At 40.7% G+C, this 20,854-nt stretch overlaps 1 protein-coding gene across 2 annotated transcripts in view; it reads left to right on the top strand.

Moving 5' to 3' along the window:
- EVA1C (eva-1 homolog C) overlaps nucleotides 1-20,854 on the top strand; it is a 42,529-nt gene that overhangs the window by 1,278 nt on the left and 20,397 nt on the right. The window contains exons 2-3 of one of the 2 annotated variants that reach the window (XM_062001893.1): nucleotides 13,817-14,013; nucleotides 17,294-17,417. The exons of the other annotated variant lie outside the window; for it this stretch is intronic. Coding sequence (XP_061857877.1) covers nucleotides 13,817-14,013; nucleotides 17,294-17,417 — 321 coding nt within the window. The remainder of the gene's footprint in view (nucleotides 1-13,816; nucleotides 14,014-17,293; nucleotides 17,418-20,854) is intronic. 2 annotated transcript variants of the gene reach the window in all.

Below are 20,854 nucleotides of genomic sequence, written 5' to 3'. Positions count from 1 at the left end.
ACAAAGTTAGTATATAATTAATAGTCAAAATGTGTTGTCATATTAATATAGTTCATGATAATATAGTTCAAAATGCTGCTGATAGTTCTGTAGAAAAAATTTTCTCAACAATAGGAAAATAGAGTTTGTGATGTTATTAATGCATGTAACTCTGTAAGCCTGAAGAGTTCTACGCAAGCAACCACCAGAGTTATGTACTTGGGTAAACTATGTTCCTCCTATTAGATTCCTTTCACATGTAAAAGGCTTTTAAATGTTTGCTATCTCATTCTCTGGTGGTTTTTTTTTTGCCTTACCGCTGGCTTGTAGATGTTAGTTTTGGATTTGCATGGTAGTTCTCCACAAGAAAATAAAGTAAACGTTCAAATTTTCCCTTTCAAATAGCCGCTGAGTTAAGAAATATCCCTCTAGTTTATCTAGGAAAGTTCCTCTCACAAAAGTCTATTCAGTTTTCAAATTAAGTTATTTAGATAAGGTTATCCAAGATACATTTCAGAAGTAAAGCTGTATTCAGTGTTCATTGTGCACTGAACTTTCCACATAGGTAGAATGACCATGGAAAACCCTCTGTCTCACCCCAGAGATCAGTATTAAAAAATGCCGTGCAGTCAGTTTGGTAAGTAAGATGGAGAAAAGAAAATCAGATTCCAAAATTCTTGCCAGACGGGGAAGTTTCCAGGCCTGAACAAATTCTGCTCACATTTTCTTTTTAATTTTAACACGGAGATCTAATCCAGAGTGACAGAGAAGACCAAAATGTTACTGGAGCCTTTTAAAAAAAAGGTATCTGGAGCATACAGAGAAGTTTTTAGCTACTTCCAAAGTAGATGCTGTGGGCCAGAAGCTGTCAGATGTAAGGTGACGCCCTGCAGTGCCATCCCAAGTCTGTTTAATGGCTGTTAAAGAACTAGAGCAAGCTCCAAAACAGCAGCTTCAAGCTGAATTTCCTTATTTGCTCTCTCCCTCAGCAGGAACAGCGACTTGATTTTTATAAGCTCTGTTGAATTTATGGGAAAACAAATCTACCCTGTTTAAAGGAGCAGTGCCCTGCAACTGCCAAGGTGCAGGCAGCTCCTGGGGGATTATCCTGAGGGATGGGGAGCTGAGATCTGGCTCCTCCTGCTTTACCCACCACCTGCACTTTCCTTTTTCTAGAAAGGATAGAATCTAACTGCCGTTCTGAGGGTAAAGCTTCCACGGCAGCAGGTTATGGGTTTCCATGTGCAGCCCATGTCATGGCAGAAAGAACTGAGATCTGCATTTTTAATGTGTTCTGTGTGACTTGATCCAGTACTGGGAATTTAGGAATGCCTAGAGAATTGGAAGGCTGGTTGCTTAAACTTTTCCTCCTTTTCACAGATTTCAGGCTTTTATACTCAGATTAGCAGGTGCATACTTTTTTTGGTCATTGCCTTTTCTACTCTGTGCGTTTCCAGCATCAGATCTCTCTTTACCTCAGCAGCCCAAACTCTGTTGCCCTCTCCTTCTCCCCCGCTTCTGACAGTTTTCTATAGGAATTTCCCAAACTGCTGTCAGTTTGTAACAACTGCACATGTAATCTTTGTTTTCTCTTTATGTATGTGTTAAATTGTGCTTAGCAATTCTAATGTACCTGCTTGTTAATCACAAGACCTAGCTGCTTACTGGTAGCAACACAAAAACCTCTCTTGGGATCTAATAGAGGTTGTGGGAAGGGGAGCAGGGAACAGTGTATGTGGAAAGTGAAGGGTTATTATTTTCTTTTTTTTTTTTTTTTTTAGTGTTTGACTTGTATTTACTTCCCCATTTAGAAAACTGGTCATTTTTTATGCATCACTTCACAGAGCAGAAACAGTGAAACTATTACAGTATTTATCGCTTACTTTTCATAAAAGAGAGGTTGGCAGCTCTGGCTGCGAGTAGAATCTCTTCATTTAATTGTTGCAGGTCAGTTGCTATTGTGGTCTTGTTATTACTTTTTCCCTTATGGAATAGAGAGCTGCAGGTTCTCATTCTTATATGTTTCTCAGTCCAGCTTTTAACTATATATATATATATATATATATATATATATATATATATATAAAAATCATTGGTGAATTCTGATTGGTTTTGGGGTATTTTTTTAAGACATTACTGTGCAATAACATTTTACATTTAAATTGGTATGTGAATTAGTGTTTTCTAGGGAGAAAAAAGTTCTGAAACAGGACTCCATCAGTTCTAAGTCAAACTCTATGAGGAGGATTCTGTGTCACTGAGCAAAATTAGTTTCTCCTTTTAAATAAAGGAGATATTGGAAGTGAAGTAATGTTGGTACACACCATACTTAAAAGATCTGCATAATCTATTCTTCTCTAGCAGTTTGGTGGCAACAAAGAACACATTTATTAATTGCATTGGTTATTGAAAGTGGAGGTTTCCTCTGGGGTCTGCAGTCTATGTGATTAATTTTTAAAAGTGTAATCCAAACATTTATGCCCAAATTTGAAACTGAAAGCTGGAGGCTTGGAAGAAGAGAGAGATTTAATCCACAATTGTTTCCTTAGATCTTCTTGTATATTGGTTTGATGCTACAGCTAATTTTCTCCCCCTCATGCCTACTCTTCAAAACACACCAGAACTACCTTTTCACCAAAATATTCGCACATGTCCACAATGTCATTGCTACTTGACAAAGCTCTGTCTTCACATTGTTTTTCTCAGTGTTGACTTGCAACTTTCACATTTCAGATCAGGTCCCAGTCCAGGAAACTGAAGACTGCTGTACATTTTGCTAATTCTCCAGTCTCTGGGAGCCAAAATCATAAATACAATGGGCTCCTAGGATACTGTTAGCAGTGAAGAGGGACACATATTTTAAGAGATCAAGGCCACATGAGAGCAGTTTACTCACAGCTCCTCTATGTTCAAGGACTGGTTCCCAAAACAGGTGAAATAGGGAGCTGGCAAAACCAGCAAACTTTACTGTAATGTTATACTTAGCTTATATAGCTATACTGGTGCTACAGAAAGCCCAACTGTCTGCTACCGCTGCTCTTGCGGGAGAGTTGATTGTGCTGGGGACTGCAGCGTTTGTTCATGAGCATGTCCCTTCCTGACAGCAGGAGTCACTGCTCCCTCATCTCAGCTTCCTGCCTTCCTTCTGGCAATGGAGAAAAGCTCAGCTCTTCCCTTGGCTTTTTGTCCTAGCCCCTGCTTCTTCTCCCACCTTCTCCCTCTCCTACAAAAGCGAACTGGCCTCTTATCTGTCTGGGAGCAAATTCATTTTCCCGGGCAACACTGAGGAACATCAATTTGCCTTGCTTTGTACCACTTTCTTTCTCTGCTTCTTCATTTCTCCATGCTACTGAGCTTAGATTTTCTGTTTGAACTGACCTTCTTTGCTCATTTCATCAGTCAGTCAATCTCCATTTCTTTACCTTAGTCCCAGCCAGGTTTTCTGGGCAGCTTTCAAGAAACCTGGCTGTAACCAAAGATCAAAAGTGAAGCAACTGTGTGATTGCATAACTGGGCTGAAGAGTGATTTTCTGGATGTGAACAGAAAAAGCAGCTGCTGCTTAGGTATAACCTTTTAATCTTTGTCCACTGGTGTCAACTTTTCTCTCTTTTTCCAGAACAGCTCAGACAGAACTAGGCATTGATTTAGCTCCATAGACTCAATCTTCTGACTCAACAATAGGAAAAAATAGGATCTAATGAAAAAGCAGACCAGTTCACCCAAGAAATATAATCTGATTCTGTGGCCTTTCTGCATTAAAAGTTTCCATTAGGTTCTGTGGCATTCACCCATCCCAGATTCCCCCAGGCAAAAAGAAAGCAAACAAATGTTTGGAGCAAAAGCTTTGAAATAACGTGGCAGGATCAATCATGACCAACCACAATGATGCAGAGGTTTTTTTGTTGGTTTTGTGTTGGTCAGATAAAACCCTGTATAAATTTTCTTCAGTCAGTTCTGTTGACTCACTGTGGCAAGTGGAGCATGTCCTTCAACCAGGATATTTAAAGAGGTGCTAAAAGGAGTGATGTCAATGATGTATCCTCTTGATACTGCCTTATAAAAAGGCAAGTGAAAATTTTGGTTGCTTTTTCTGAAGAAAAAAAAGTTATTTTAGAAGAGTTTCCTTTCAGTAATATGGGAGTTAAACCTCAATGTCTGGTTTAAAGTTTCTGAGTTCGGATCTGGGGTTTGTTCTGTGGAACAAAGAGATGTGTGTCCGAGGTGAGATTTTAGTTCAGATCATGGTGCTGAGATCCAAGTTCATGTTTCAGGCCTGTCTCTGCCATTCTTGCTGCTTTCCTGAGAAAATGTAACTTATGAAATCCCATTTTAGATGTGGATTTTGCCTATTTTTTTTTGGTTGTTGTTAATTCCTCTGATCAGATTTAATCATCCTTGTTAGTGAAGTAGAAGCTTTGGTCCTATTAAGTTCCTACACATTTTGTAAGCATAACCAGGTAGGCCCTACTAACATCCCCAAGAAAGGATGCTGCTCCAAAAGCTCTCCTCAAGTGAGTTAAAGTGTAGTATGATGCTGCTACATCTAGAACAGATATTGGGAAATTCAGACACGAGACATAAACCTGTCGGAAACCTGACTTCCTGAGCTCCACTGCTCCGATACCAACATGTTTGAGTCTGTCCTTCAGATGCTTACACCTTTGGGGCAGGAACTCTCTTTGTTCTCACTGTGCAGATTGCTGGCACCTGCCAGATCATCTGTTATTTTTATTCAAAATAAATAGCAGGGATTAGGTCCCTGCTGCCTTCCTGTTCCATCTGCTGCCGATACCCTTCTTAGTCAGACATAGCTTCCAGACAGTCTCAGCTTTATTAGAGAAAGGAGTTACAGACTTCTTCCAAATAAATACTCAGATTTTGATGGAAGTGTCCCCAGACAGAAGAAGCACTGTCTGACCAGTCACCAGTTATCAGAATTCTGTCATCTGCCAACAATAATGTACAATTAAAATTAAAATATTTTGATATATTACCAAACACAGAGAAAATAGTGTCTTAAAGGGAGCTGAAGAGCAGAAGGAGGCGTGGTTGTACCTTATTTATTCAGCACTGGTGAGTCATTTTGTCTGAATTTCTGTGCATTTTAAGAGTTGTGTTTCAGAGGTCTATTGTGTGGCTTCTGGCAACAAATTAAATACCAGTGATGTCTGGCTCTTAATTTAAAATTAATTTTAAAAATCACTCATATTATAGGACATGATTGAAAGCTTATGGTCACTGGAAGGATTCCCAAGGATTTCACTGGGTTTTGGATGAGGGTCTTAACCCACAAATATCTGTTTATTTTTCTTCATTGTATTTATTCTTGGATGGGAAAACAAGCATTAATTCTTCAGAATCATTTTGCGATTTTGGACTTCTCATTTCTTCAGGCAAAAAACAAGTTGAAGACAATGAAATATTGTTGTAAAGAAAATCATCAGGCTATAAGGGTAAAGTGGGGTATTTTTTTTTTGCTTGTATGGATTGGACTCACTGTACTGTAAGCCATCTTAACACTACAGATCTGTGATTTGCTAGAGGATGGACTTAGTGATTCAATAGGTAAATTCCCTGATCTCTCATTTATCTTTTTGATTATCAAATATAAACAAGAATACAAAAACTATAGAGTGTGAGTCCTGCTTTGAGTTCAGTTCTGTTTATCTCAAACTAGTGTTTTGTTTTCCAAGGAGCTGACAACTAAGAGCTCTCCTCCCTCAAGTTTGCATTGAGGTTCAAGTTCCTAAATCAAATTTTCCAAATAAATATTTTCCTCTAGTCCCTGATGTTCTCCTACTTGCAGTCTTTGGGAAGATTATAACTTTGCTGTCACTTGGGCGTAATGATTCGCTCATTCTGTCTCCAGAAGCAGTTGCTGCCCGCTGAGCCTTTCTCTTGTTAATGGTACTAGAAGAGGCTACTCTGTCTCCAGTCAAAAGAAGAAGTTTTTGGCAAGAGCAGAAAAGAGCCTCACAGCCTCCCTTTAACAGCATTGCACACGTCAGCATCTTGGGATAGGAGAGAGAAAAATCTTCTTTTTCTGTAGTTCCATATTAAGTCCAAGGACTAATGTTTGCCCCTATGGCTTCGTGAAATAGCTGAGAGAAGTATAACTGACTGTAGCATGGAGTTTACTACAGGCCAAAATCTTTGGGGATGACTGACATTTTGCCTCTTCCTAACACAAGACATGGAAATAAAAAGAGCAAATGAACGGGAAAAGGGAAGTGTATAGGGATCTCTCTGATTTCCTGAATAAGCCATTGGGATACAGTGAAAATAAGCATCACTCCTAGTAGGCAACACAAGGGAATATGAAACTAGCTCTGCAGAGAACAGAACAGCTATAGGAGGATAAGAGAGGCATCTGGTCTTGGAGTGCAGGATTCATGGATTTTGTCACTGCAGTAATTTAATTAATGTAACTGCAAGTCTGAGCTGAGTGGCATGGGTATGAAGAGGTTATATCTGTTTGCTGGAGAAACAATGTCTATTTGACATAACCAAAAAGTTACAGAGGTCTATCTTTTCCTCATGATGTCTTGGGTTTGTTTTTCTAAAAAGAGCTCATGACTTGGCTTCTCTTGTGTGCTGGTACTGATTTGATAAACCCTGTTCACATAACTAGAGTTTGAATGTGTTTTTATGCTGAATTATCTGCTGGTTAGCTGAGTCTTTTCTCTTGTCTTCAGTGAAACCAAACTTTGCTTAATTTGACCCTCAGATTTAGCAGATAGTGAGACTTAGGTTCAATAAGATGGTTATGATCCACGTTATGATCAATGAGATATGACTATGAGGGAAAAATTAAACAAGGCAATTTCCTTAGGCAAGCGCACATGTTGATAAAGCAATTGGTGGAAAACCTGACTGATGTCTTCATCACTGATGCCTGCTTTGATTGCCATACTATCCTGAAAGCATTTTCACTTTTGACTTGAGCATCTTTTTATTGAAGGCTTAATCCTTCATCTGTTATTAAGGCCAGTGAAAGGAAAATTCTCCATTGGCAACAGACTTACTATCTCACCGGTAGAAGTGTGCTATCTCTTCAGCAGTCAGTTAGCTTTTAGCATTAGTCAGTTAGATTTGATTTGAGAGTTCTTATTTTGACCTGACAGCTCAGGCTTCAGTTTTCATGAAGCTTGTAGGAACATTATTTCTTTGAGTCTTGCACCCCTCAGGTCTGAAACTGGGCATTGAGTTTAAAAGTTGTTGAGTAAGCGAATGGTCTCATAAGCATCATCTCCTTTAGAAATGGTCAACTGAAAACTCTCAAAGGCTGATTCTAAGAAAAGAAAGAGCTTTGGATGCTCTGAAACTGAATTAGACATTTGGAAATGGAAAGGGTTTTTTTAGTGGTCAATAGCTTATCAGTGAAACTGGATTATCACTCGTTTTTGCAAGTGAACGTCTATTCCTACATAAAAAATGTTTAGATAATATAAAAAAGACAGTGATTATTAAAAAAAAATATTTTTTCTTGCAGGGCAAAACAAGTTTTTATGCTCATCTCTGAACAATGGGTAGAATAAACAATGCTTATGCCTAAGAGTGTTTCTTCCTGATAAAAGACTGCAAGACCAAGTCTGTCTAGAATGACTCAAACAATATACTTACAAGGCAGTGGGATGAAAAAGAATGAAACGATAGACACAAAAAGTTCCATTTAAATATAAGAAAAAACTGTTTTACTGTGAGGGTGATGGAGCAGTGGCACAGGCTGCCCAGAGGGGTTGTGGAGTCTCCTTCCTGGGAGGCCTTCAAGACTCACCTGGACATGTTCCTATGTGACGTTATCTATGTGGACCTGCTTCTGCAGGGGAGTTGGACTAGATGATCTCTAAAGGGCCCTTCCAACCCCTACCATTCTATGATAGGGCAAGAAAGAGTGTTGTGAATTTTAGAAACAGTATCTTTCCTGGGTAACATTTTGCTCTCTGTCACAATTAGCAGTTCTAAAGGAGAGCTTACCACAGAAAGAACTTGCAGGCAGCTGAGGTAAGAGACTGGAGAGAATTACAAGGGGTAGGTCCTCACTTCTGTGAACAGAGCCAAATAGGCACTGTCATACCCACAAACATAGCCTGGCCCTGAAAGCAGTGAAAGCCCCAAACTGCATGGTCTGTGGCATAGCTGCCTCTAAAGACCAGTAGAGGGTATGGCAAAGGGGATGGGGGTGGAAACTTAGACATTAATTTCACTTCAATGCTTGCTTTGCAAACTGTTGGAGAAAATACTGATGGAGAATTACAGCAGCTGGATCCCAAACACCAATAAATAGCAGATTGATGCTTCTAATGGTGTTTGTAGTAGAGTTTATCAACAATTCTGTTATCACCACATGAGATCTCTTCCTTCAAACTTGCCAATCTTGCTTGTGTATTTTTAATGACTGTTGGCACAGTTCTTCATAAAACTGCAGGGGCTGATGTCGATTTACCGAATGGATTAGCCTTCTGGGACTCCCACAACAATATATGTGCTATTTCAATCTATTTTGGTCTAAAATGGATTTGTATGTCCTTAAAATGAGCTAGCAAACTGCTGTGCTACTTTAAGCTAAATTGGACGATGCACAGGAACTAATATTACTAAATGTGTATATGAGGGCCCAATTCTGAGAATCCGTGTAGGCTGTGTGCTACTCAGCTTCAGGCTCTAAAAATACTACGTTGCAGAGTTGCGCACTTGCCAAAAAGACATTACATCAATCAAGGATGAGATTGCATTTAATATGTGCTAGACATTAGACTCACAGCTTGAAGTGCTGTTCTTGTTGATGCTTCTTTATGGTGAGGTTTATGCCAGTGCAGTGGGGCTGAACAGAATATACATGTTTCTTTTTTACTCTAATGCTGACATCTGAAAAAAAGGGTCTTAAAGCCTTATGTTAGCATCCTCTTCCATAAGGACTGAATCCAGCAAATCTGAATACCCTGTACTGTCCTGTGCCATAGGCAGGAGATGTAACATATCTCTCGGCTCACCATTTTCGGGCATTTTATTAGTCATATTTTTTAGACTGAAACTTGCTAAGTTCCCAGTTTGTCAGTGTTTTCATTTTCAAGAGAAAAAAAACCCTTTCTGTGGTTTCATACCTTCAGGTTCATTGCTACCACTATTATTGCTGTTCAAAGCAATAAAGCCAGGAGCTAATGTTGTTTATAAAAACTACAATCTTTTAAGAACTGTATTTCACACAAAGAGGTTTCTATTTACAACCTTAACTCTGTTAGGCCAGTTATTTTTGTCTGCCATCGTTAGTACAGTTTTATCAGTCCTCCTTTGGAACAAGAAGTGATCAGTAAGGCTTAAAGCTTTGTTCAGCTGCTCAGCCTCAGTGTTTTGTGTGTTTTTCTGGTGCAATGTTTTTTTAGTTGAAATTCTTTGTCAACACAGTAGATGCTGTGACTAATTTGGCTAATTCTGGAAGAAAGGATTACGCTTGGATTCTGCATTGACGTTTTGAGTCTCAGTAAAAAGTTACAATGAGTGAGTAGTCTGGGTTATGCAGACAGTTGGGTGGGATGATACCTTCTGGCCTTCAAATCAATGGGATCTGTTTGTTTTTGAATGATTCAGGCTTAACTTCTGAGCCAGTCTGTAACGTCTTATACATGATTTTGTATGCAGAGCACCCCATACATTACTTATGAATGTGTGTCTTGGATAAATGGGAAAGCTCCTAGTGGGGCTTTCACACAGAGGCATAGAGATGCTATGGGGGCACTGCAGTATTGGTAGGTTTTTCTAATGTAGACAATTCTCACAGTAGTTGCAAAGTTTCATATTGTTTTAAAGAAGAGTGATATTTATTATTATTGGGAAAAGAAAGAGAAAATCTATAGTCCTCCTCATTGCAGAGTAATGCTCCCTCTCCATCACCCGACAGCCCAGAAAGCAAAGGGAGAAACCTAAGTCATCTGAGGATTTTTATGCGGTGTATTTGTTCAGGGTAAGAAATCCCATACCTCACAAGTCTTCTGATTTCCCAGTCCAGGCACATACACAGCCATGACTTCACATTATCCATGCTGGAGTGAGCCTGGGTTGTGCTCCAGCCCTCCCTGTACTCTGCTTTCCAGGGGAAAGGAATCTCCTCCTGCACTGGCCAGAGGAGATAGTGAATACTTCTCCTAGCATGCAAGAGACCATGACTTAAAAGTGTCCTGTAGCCCAGGCACAGCCTCTAGCTCCCATATTAGATATTTTAAAAAAAAAGGTTTTCTCAGAATTGACAACTAAAAGATATTGATGAACTAAACAAATACAAAACGAGAGATTCCAAACCACAAATAGTGCCCTGAAGTGCCTGTAAGCCCAAGCGATGTGCTGGGCCGGTGCCTGAAAGTGACACAATTCTGTTGGATGGTGACACAACCCTGCTGTCTATTTTGGATGACCTGATTTAATTGCGCCAGTTGAGAGAAATGCAGACAAGGAAGTCTGCCTCAGAAAGAGTGACAGACCCATTCGACTGTTACAGTGCCCTCTCTTCTGATAATCACGACTGTTATTTATTGTAGAGATAAGTACATATTTTTCCCCTAACCTTACATTGTTGTTTGGCTGAATTTGCTGCCTCAAGGGAAGTGTATTTCTGTACAGAATTTGATAAACCATACAGGGATAGTCATGGTCTCAAGAAGATGAAGCTTTCTACCAGGCTGACTGCAAGGCCACACTGCCCAGGCTTTCCTAGGGGAAAGCAATTGGAAACTGCTCCCTCGTGTGCAAGCTGCACACCTCGGGACCGAGGTGAGAGGCATCAGCTGCTGAGAAAACTTTATTCCCTTGCTGAACCCTGGTATGTGACAAGGGCCGACATCAGGAGAGGAAGGAAGCTGGGTTTTTTCAGGGAAGGGCAAGAAGAAATCGTGGCTTTTTGAGTGAGAATTCTTTCAGAGCATGGGCTGCGAGCTGCTTAATTGGCACCACTCTTTGCAACAGGCTGACCGCTCCACCTGTGTCTACTGTGTATAAGTAATAAAAAATGCAGATTTACGTGGTCTGCCACATGAGACAAGCAATTTACATACTAATACATCAATACTTATCAGAGAACAGTAGGTTTCAGATAATTTCCATTACTATTTTTATCCTATGTTGTGTGTACATCCACAATGGTTTTAGTAACAGCAGAATCACTTTTAAATGCTGCTTGGAAGGCCAGAGGGCATGATGTCTTATTTTCACTATTTTTACAAGTGAACCATACTGCTTATACAGAATCACAGCAAGTTTGTTACAAAGGCATGTTTTTAAAGGATTGAATAGTTGCAACCGTTGGAGAAAGGTGCTTAGATACTGGATTAGGAATTTGCAGGATCAAAGTAGCAGTTAAGATGCCAGGGAACTCATCCAAATCACAACATAGCTGATATTCTTTAGGGAATACTGGGCTGTTTTGTATACAGCACTCTTGACTCCAGGTAACTTAAAACCTGAAGAACTGAAATGATTACTAATATCAGGCTAAATCTTTCAAGGTGTTGAGTGCCCACAACTCACGTTGGACTGAATACTCTTTTACACTGTGGCCTTTTATGGCAATGTCAAAGGCATTCAGTAAATGCCACTGGAGGCCCCGTCCCAGTATCGAACCTTAGCAAAGTCATTTTGGTGCAATTGGGCATTCAGTCCATTTTCCTGGCAATGCTCAGCACGTTTCAGGAGCATGCTGACAGACAAGTGACTCTGAGAGGAGAGCTCAACTATTTGTGATCTCAATTGCACACAAAATCTAGGGGATAGATTTGTTGGTTTTTTGACTTGGGGTTGATTTTTTTGTTTGTTTGTTTAACCTGTAAGAAGCCATGGGGATTTCTGCTGGGCTGGTCTCCTTGAGGTCTAGATTGAAAATACAAGGCATGAAATTCTCTCTGTCCTGATTTTAGTGCCAGCGCTCAGACTGAGGTGAGATGAACTCACTCACCTATGTCTTTGTTGCGCTGGAGGGTGTATGTACCTGACTCCTGCTCTCTCTTGGGCTTTGGATAAGAAACAGCAAGGCAAGTAGGTTTTTCCTTTCTCCAGACTTAGTAACTGATGCACAACTGGAGCTGGAAAAGATGCCACATAACTGACATATTTTGTTTTCATGTCATTTACTTGGAATACTTCCATTTAAAAACCTTTTTTTAAAGTTGCTTGTCTTTGATGAAAGGTTTTAAAAGGGCAAAAGATTTTAAATATAAGTGGCACAACCAAAGTCTGAACATTTTCTTTGAGAAAAGTAATTTATATTTGAATGATACAAAAAAAAAATCATTCTAGTTCAGATTCAGCCACCAAATCAAGAAAGTATTATTTGGAATTTTTTTGGTCTTCCATTATACTTAGGAGTAATAATGTTGCGGTCACCACCATGGGATAAGAAAGGCTTCTGAGGAGAAGACTTTTGTCTTTAACAAGACCAATTATATGTTTGGAAATGAGGCAAAGGTAGGAAAATTATGATTTGGGAAATCAGAGAGATAAATAATAACGGTCTCAATTTAAAAACTTCCATGAATCTTTTCTCAATTAAATCAGTGGGAACTTTTAGTGCTTTCTCATTACTTAATATGTTGAGTGAGAATTTTTTTTTGTTATTTTTGCCCAGAATGTGGATTAACTCGGTGATTTAGAAGTTGGTAATTTGCTTTAGAGAGAATTATACAGAATTTAGTGTATAAGCTGTTCAAACATAGTTACTGTATGCATATTCATAAAAAGTTTGTGGAAGAATCAGAAAACTAATTTGTTTTGATTGTAGTGTTTTGTGTTGTCATAAAACTCATGGGGAAAAAATTGGATTTGGGTCTAACTTCCATGTGTTTATGGATGAGGGATGAGGAAGAACGTTGCTTCATTTGTAGACTGGTATTTTGTATCCTTTGTCTCTCCTGTCCCACATGCCGCTTCTTCCCCTTCACCCACAAACCTTGTCTGCTTAAAGACAGATTTCAATTATGATCAATAGTTTCCCATCACAATGACTAATTTGTAATGGTCAAAGCTAGCAGCCTGCTTATTTCCATTAAAGAAGGAGGGGCAATAGGAAGTTGAATTTATAAACATTTGTGGTGATAACAGAAATCTTGTCTAAAGAGACAATACATAGTGAAATACAAATCAGAATCCAGCTGTCATCAGCTCTGCTGCTTATAGACATGCTTATCAGAAGAGGCAAATGGATGGTACAGGTGGACAGCTTCATACAGATCCTATCTTTTCCTCTCCTGGTAACACTGACAAATTCTCTAGCAAATACAAAATTCTGTATGTCTTACTTGCAGGTATCTTTGCAGCATCTGTGGACTCCAGTACTTATGGACCACTTTCTCTCATTATCCTAGCAATTATACAGAGAAAATCACTTTTATTACCACTTGTGTGAAACACAACTGTCTAAGAGCCTGGAAATGCAGTGCATCAGTTTAAGATGAGATGTAGGGAATACATTAGCCAGCTGGAACACGGGAGTCTAGCCTGCACAACCAAGTCATATCCCTTCTGAATTCTGCAAACGAGCACTGGGATTGTTACTGACCATGACTGGCAAGGGCCTGAGCCCGTTTATTGTAATGCGAGATGAGATCTGTGACCTAGTGCCACTGCTGGAGTGCTGGTAGGGCTCTGACTCACTGCCATGCGACCTTGTTTTCCAGGCTGGAGCGTTACTAACACATAAAGGTTGACCCATTCACAGTACCATGTGGTGTGGCAGTGGGCCATACATGTAACCTTGACTGCAGTGCCCTTTCCAAAGACTGATTGTGGTTTTCTTATTATCTAATGAGCTTGTCATTTCCTGTACTAGTTGTAACAGAGCTGAATATTTTCTAGGTTACCTAACCAAACTTCTGCAGAATCATACTGCATATGCTTGTGATGGGGAACATCTGAGTCTGCACTGTCCTCGGCATTCAACAATAAGTGTTCAGTCAGCGTTTTACGGGCACAACTACCACATGTGTAGTACTCAGGAGCCTGAAGCCAGGATGACAGAACCTATGAACTGTGTGGCACCCACCTCTTTGCAGGTATCGCATGCTGTAAAGGTTCTTGATGCACAGAATGTGTTCAATGGGTTTCCATGTGGTGAGCTATGCTGTGTGAAATCACCAAGTGTTCACAACGTTGAATGAAATGGCATTGTGTCTGTGTCAACTTACCATCAAAAAGTATAACAATTTAAAGGATTTGTCTGGCCAGCATGATGGTAGCATAAGATTGTGAAAGCTTTGTAGATTGCCTTCTATTTTGATGAGCCTTGCTTTGGAAACACCATCCTCAAAGTTGCCTAGAATCATTCATTCCTTTCTAAGCAAGGACTGGTCATGACATAGCAGACCAGTCTTAATCCATCACACAGGCTCTCCTTAACCTCAAGAGAGGGTAACAAACATTGGACAGAGCTGAGTTACAAATTCACTGACTAAGATGACATTCTGGTTGGCATTTGCTTTGTTCCATGCCTTGTCTTCACTCACTAAAAAGACACAGCTAAACAAAAGATCCTGAGCACTTTGGAAGATATCTCTGTTTCCATGAATACATGATTTGTATTAGTAATATTCAATGGATTGGTTGCTGAGACAGCTTAAGTACAGCTTAAAATGATTTATACTTCATAAATTATTGCTTTCTGCTGTGGAGACTTGTAACAAGGCATAAAAGGTCTGACCTACGCTGCTGTCAAAGGCTTGCTTCATTGTAGTGAAATGCCTAGTATTAGGCCAAATTCAGTAAATCATTGCAAAAATGAGCATTCAGTGGAATGTGACCATATTCTGTTGGTGAAACTGTTGTAAATGCTCTACAGTAGCTTTGGTGAAGCTTGCAGCGTTTGTGCTTGCAGCTGACATGTGGCTTCTTGACAACAGGGAACATCTATTCCCACCACTAGTGAGTCCAAGACATCTCAGGAGTGCTTTGGTGGTAATATCCTCTCCCTAGAAACAATATTAGGGGCAGTTTTATAAGTGTGTCTTGCCCATTCCGTACTGCAAGTTCTAAAGACATTCCAGACGTGACCTATGGGCCATGTGAAAGTACATCTCCACCAAAAACAGTATTGCCAGATGCATCCTTGATGTCATTTTACTGGCTACAGCGAAGTGACACCAATGATTATTTTGGGCTTGTGAGTGACTTTGCAAAGTCTCCCATGGGCAGATTTTTTTTTTCCCTTGAATATAATAAACACAGCATGGGATAATTGCTCCATAAACTATCATCATCATTCAGGCACTGTTACTGATCAAAGGCATGAAAGCATTTTGGCGAGGCCATGAACATGAGAGGTATGAATGCTCTGCATCTCAGGGAGTTCCGCTTCTGTCAAGGAGAGGAGACACATCCTGTAAACTGATTTCTTAGAAAAGAGCAGCAGTGATCTCATCCCTCCTCCCCTTCCCTTTGGAACTGCATGTGCAGTCTGCATAATTGGGCATGATGCTACCCTGCAGCCAGGAGGAAGCAAAACAGGCACCTTCTACAGTCACCTCCAATTAAAGGGATCACTCCAAAGTTAGATCTGTCTAGAGATATTAATAAATAGCTCAGCATTATATTGTGGCAAGTGTCATTGTTTGCTTTTGTGGTTGCATGTTTTTGCACAGCAACATGATAGAAAATATAATTGCTGTTTGCATTAAGTAGGAGAAAATACAAGCAGATGTACAGGATGTGATTCAACTCAGGTGCAAGCAGAAGGTGACTCAGTAGGGGACAGCGATCTCCACTTACTAAAGACATAACTATTTCACTGCCCTATTCTAAAACCATCCCGACTAAGGAGGAGTTATTTGTTTGACTTGCAAGTCTATAAAAGAAAAATTGACTGATGAAATTAAGTCTGCTTCTCTTTTAAACTCTTTAAAGTGCACTTAATGCTCAAAAAAGCATTGGGTGCAAATCCTCTTCTTCTACCAAAGGGAACAAAAAGGCAAGAGTGTTACAGCATCGTCACAATGTGCTGCCAGTGTGTATCGTTTCTGCTTGGGAGGGATGACTTCCAGGGATGACAGGAGAGATTCAGCCACTGCCAGCTCTCTCAGCCTGGAAACACGAGTGCAGCTTGTGCTATCACAGTGACAGATTTGTGATTTGGCCTCTTGGTATGACTGAGACCCCTTCTGATGAGAAACAAAGCAAAAATTCCCATACTTTTTACAGGAGTACCATCAGAGAATGGTACCTTACAGTTACTCATGTTAAGAGTGGGATGACCTAGAGACAATGTCCTCCTTATTGCAGCATGCAATGATTTAAACATCAAGAATCTGGGACACAACACCACAGTCAAAAACAGTATGTAGAAAACCTTCTCTAAACTAGGCTTTGAAAGTGAACAAGAATTTCCCAAGTACACAGCTGCATTTAAACTTGGGGGTTTTAGGGGCTTTTGCTTGCAGCTGTGCTAAAACCTGGACTCAGACTCGTCTTGGGCAACATCTTCATGTTTTATATAGCTACAGCTCTGAAACTGCTGATGAAACAAGGAGCAGTAACGTGAGCACTGGAAGCACTCAGTCTTTTTGCTGAACCTGGAGATGGCTCATGTGACCCTTTGTGTATAACAGTGCTGCCCTTTTTATTGCCCTCCTGTGCTATCCAATCAAACCCATTCTGAAATTTGTTCTAAGTGTCAGGTAAATATCTGATAATGCATCTGATAGTGCAAGCAAGTGCCTCTTAAGCAGGAGGTCCTACATATAGCTTAAAGCTAGGGTTGTGTTTAAGTGTCACTAAGCACACCAAGTCATTAGTTAGAACCTTTCCAAGTGAAGATATTGCAGAGCATAATCAGGTAAACTTAAGTAGATTGAGATGAAATGTTTAAAAATATGTCTTTTTGAGTTACCATGCTTCGCCTGGACATTGCATTCCCACAAAAGCTGTCAGGAATGTGTGAGTGCCTCAGGTACATCAGTGAAGAGTCTGGGGACTGAGCATGTTCCCACCTGCTTTGGTCTCTGCACAGAGTCCTTTGAGCCACTGGGGCTGTGGTGGCAGACAGCGAGATCTATCTGACCCTCTGGGGACAGAAGGAGACACGACAACAGCAAATTGGTAACATCCTAAGTTGCCACGGGCATCACTATGATGAATGTGTTCCCATAAACTTGTCTGTGACTCAAAGTCCAATAGAGATGTGTCCTAAATCCAGTGATACAGATATTTCTTCCATGTTTACAGCCCGAAAGTTGTGAAGGAATGATTTCTATCCTGTATAGAACAAAGTACAACTATGTGTTCTTATTGCTGTATAGCTTCATACCTTGTTTTCAAGCCTATCCTTTTTGCCCATTGTTCTAGAAAGTACTGGATGAATGCCAAAACCTGAGATCCTGCCAACTCCTTGTCAATAGTCGGGTTTTTGGACCTGATCTGTGTCCAGGGACCACTAAATTCCTCCTTGTCTCCTTTAAATGCAAACCTAGTAAGTAATCCACATCAGGCAAATGTGTTTTTGCGTTTGTTTTGTTGTTTATTTTGGTTAAAATGCCACTGTGCAAGGCTCTGTGTAAATCCATGTGAAGTTTTGAGATTCATCAATAAATACCAAATTATTTTTTTCTACTTTCCTTTCGCTCCCCAGTGTGTTTGCAACTTCAGTATGCTTGCTGCCAATTTAATGACCAGTGTAGTTTGGCAGAGTCAGATGTCAGACGTCAGTCTAGGAAGGAAAAATGTTTTGGAAACTATTTTTAAAGAGATGACAAGGATAATGTCATATTAGAAAGACAGAGCTGAACAGCAAAAAAGATGCTTGGGCTAAGGGTCCAAATGATGAAGACAATACCATAATAAGGAATATGCAAAAGTAGTTAAGGAGCTAGGACCAAAGCTTTCAAAGATTCTCTGCCACTGCCTCCCATTTATAGGATAACGGCTGTAGGATACATGTAGAATCATAGAATCATAGAATGGTAGGGATTGGAAGGGACCTCTAGAGATCATCTAGTTCAGCCTCCCTGCTAAAGCAGATCCACCCAGATCAGGTCACACAGGAACGCATCTGGGTGGGTTTTGAAAACCTCCAGAGGAGACTCCACAACCCCCCTGGGCAGCCTGTGCCAGGGCTCCCTCACCTGAACAGTGAAATAGTTTTTCCTTATGTTTAAATGGAACATTTTGTGTTCCAGCTTCATCCCATTACCCCTTGTCCTGTCACTAGATACAACAGAAAAAAGGGATGCCCCAGCCCCCTGACATCCACCATTTATATACTTGTGTTACTGAGATCCTCCCTCAGTCTCCTCTTCTTCAGGCTAACCAGTTCAAGCTTCCACAGCCTTTCCTCATAAGGAAGATGCTCCAGTCCCCTGATCATCTTGGTGGCCCTGCGCTGGACTCTCTCCAGAAGTTCCCTCTCCCTCTAGAGCTGGGGAGCCCAGAACTGGACACAGGACTCCAGATGAGGCCTCACCAGGGCAGAGTAGAAGGGGAGCCGAACCTCCCTGACCTGCTGCCCACACTCTTCTTGATGCATCCCAGGATGTCATTGGCCTTCTTGGCCACGAGGGCACGTTGCTGGCTCATGGTCAGTTTATTATCAGTCAGGACTCCCAGGTCTCTCTTTGCAGCAGCTCAATCCCCAGCCTGTCCTGATGCATGGGGTTGTTCCTTCCCAGATGCAGGACTCTGCACTTGTCCTTGTTGAACCTCATGAGATTCCTCTCTGTCCAACTCTCAAGCCGGTCGAGATCCCGCTGAATGGCAGCACAGCCTTCTGGGGAATCAGCCAGTCCTCCCAGTTTGGTGTCATCAGAGAATTTGTTGCGGGTACACTCTGTCCCTTCATCCAGGTCATTGATGAAGATATTGAACAAAACTGGCCCCAGAACTGATCCCTGTGGAACTCCACTGGCCACAGGCCTCCAACTCGATTCTGTGCCATTGATCACCACCCTCTGGGCTCTGTCATTCAGCCAGCTCTCGATCCACCTCGCCATCCACTTATGCACAGCTAACTTTAATACAGGATTTCATTGTACAATCAACTTGAATTCTATGGAGGTGTTTGACATTGGTAGGTAAAGGGACAAATCCTACCTCAAAGAGAAAGCACTTTGTAAACATTAGAAAAGTCTAAGAAAGATAAAGACAGTCATCATGAGGTTTCATTTATTGGTGGGTTTTAATTGTTTTTCTTGCTGCTCTTGCCTATGAGAACAAGCCCCAGTAGCCTGGAGGCTCAGCTTCTTTTGGCAGCTAATCCCCAGTGTGGCTGAAATGGGTCCCAAAGAAAATAGTTGAATGATGATTTATGGGTAGGTTCACCAGCCAACTCAGAAATACCATCCTACAACCAAAGGAGAAAGCACAAAAGTGATTTTCTTTAATCAGGGCACTATGATAGACATAATTGGTGAGATAGAAAGAGGAGCGGCAAGCAAACTGAAGGGCCTGTTTATGCAGAGTAGTGAAGTCAGGGCAGAGACACAGCAATGAAGTAGGCAAATGTTACCTTTGGCAAAGCACTGACACCACAACTCCTAAGGAGATTTATAGGGCCAATCATCAGGGGAAAAAAAAAGGTCTAAAATTTAAAATGTTAATAACCTGCTTTATTATATTCATATTCTTTTTACATATTGCAATCACTGCATTATCAATAGTAAATGGATTTCAATATCATAGATGTGTTGGTGTCATTAGAAATCATTTTACCAATCAAAAGCGGATTGGGATCCTGTTTGTTACTTTTATAAGCTGCTTAATGATTTTCCCACTGGAAATGAACTACTTTGAATATATAGTATTTTCTGTGATATGAATTTTACAAAAGCTGGTCAAAAGTACTGCCTTCAGAATTGAGGAATATTCCAGCTCCAGTGCAAATAAGAGGTCCTGCCCTGGCAGGGGAGTTGGACTAGATGATCTTTTGAGGTCCCTTCCAACCCTAAAGATTCTGTGATTCTGTAATTCTGTAAGATACCAATATTTTTAGGCTTCACTGTGGAAAACAGGCTTACTCAAGAAATCACTTGAGTATAACTAAGTAATATTTTACAGTCTCCTTGCCTTCAGTTGTGCACTTTTAAGCAATTGCCTGAATCCCTTAGTTTTTCATCTATTTAGATATATCATTCCTGTATCTCTGCAGAGTTGTATTCTTGCCCTTATACCACTTTCGGGTTTGTCTGTGTTGGCTGTACTTCCAAAGCCTCTTCAGCAACTGTGGAGCACAGCCATACAGACACAAAGCCCAGCTTTGGGCTGTCAGCCCTTGGGTCAGAGCCTCTGTTTTCTTGGCATGATCCTCGTGGCTGTACGATATGGCAGATTCTTCTTCTCCAGAAGTAACAATCTGCAGCAGATCAACTAATTTTTTTAATCACTCTTTTTTAGACTGGTGATGAGCTCAAATGAAAGAAAATGGACTATTACCAAGAACATTAACCCATTTTTTCAATCTGTTCAGTTCTAAATGAAATACTACTATTTTCTTTATTGAACAGATAGGAGGTTTTTCTCTCTCCAGTTCCCCTAGCACCAACACTCATGCTCCACTCACAGGGACACCACTCAATACCAATAAGGTTTCCCTTTTCTCATGCTCATCTCAGCAACCACCTTTTCCTGTTTTCACGTTTTTGAAGGACAAATCAAAAAGGAGGAGAATAAACTCTTCGGTCTGGCTTTATCTGCAGTGAAAAGATTAGCCACTATACCTAGACACTTGAGCAGCAAAACACTGCAAACAGAGCGGCTGCTTAGGCCAGTGAAAGACCTCCTTGGCCAGATGGCAGATTTTAACCAGTTCCCTAGGAGGGATACCATGCTGTCTGGAAGATGATCTCACTGACTTCCCCACCTCAGTGCTGAGAGTGCTGCCAGTGTGCCTGTCCCAGGAGGAGAGAAAAGGAGGGG

This window comes from Colius striatus, chromosome 1, assembly GCF_028858725.1.
Source record: "Colius striatus isolate bColStr4 chromosome 1, bColStr4.1.hap1, whole genome shotgun sequence".
NCBI classification, from domain to species: Eukaryota; Metazoa; Chordata; class Aves; order Coliiformes; family Coliidae; genus Colius; species Colius striatus.
Note: the sequence above shows the minus strand (reverse complement) of the source record. Positions and strands in the feature narration are given on the sequence as shown.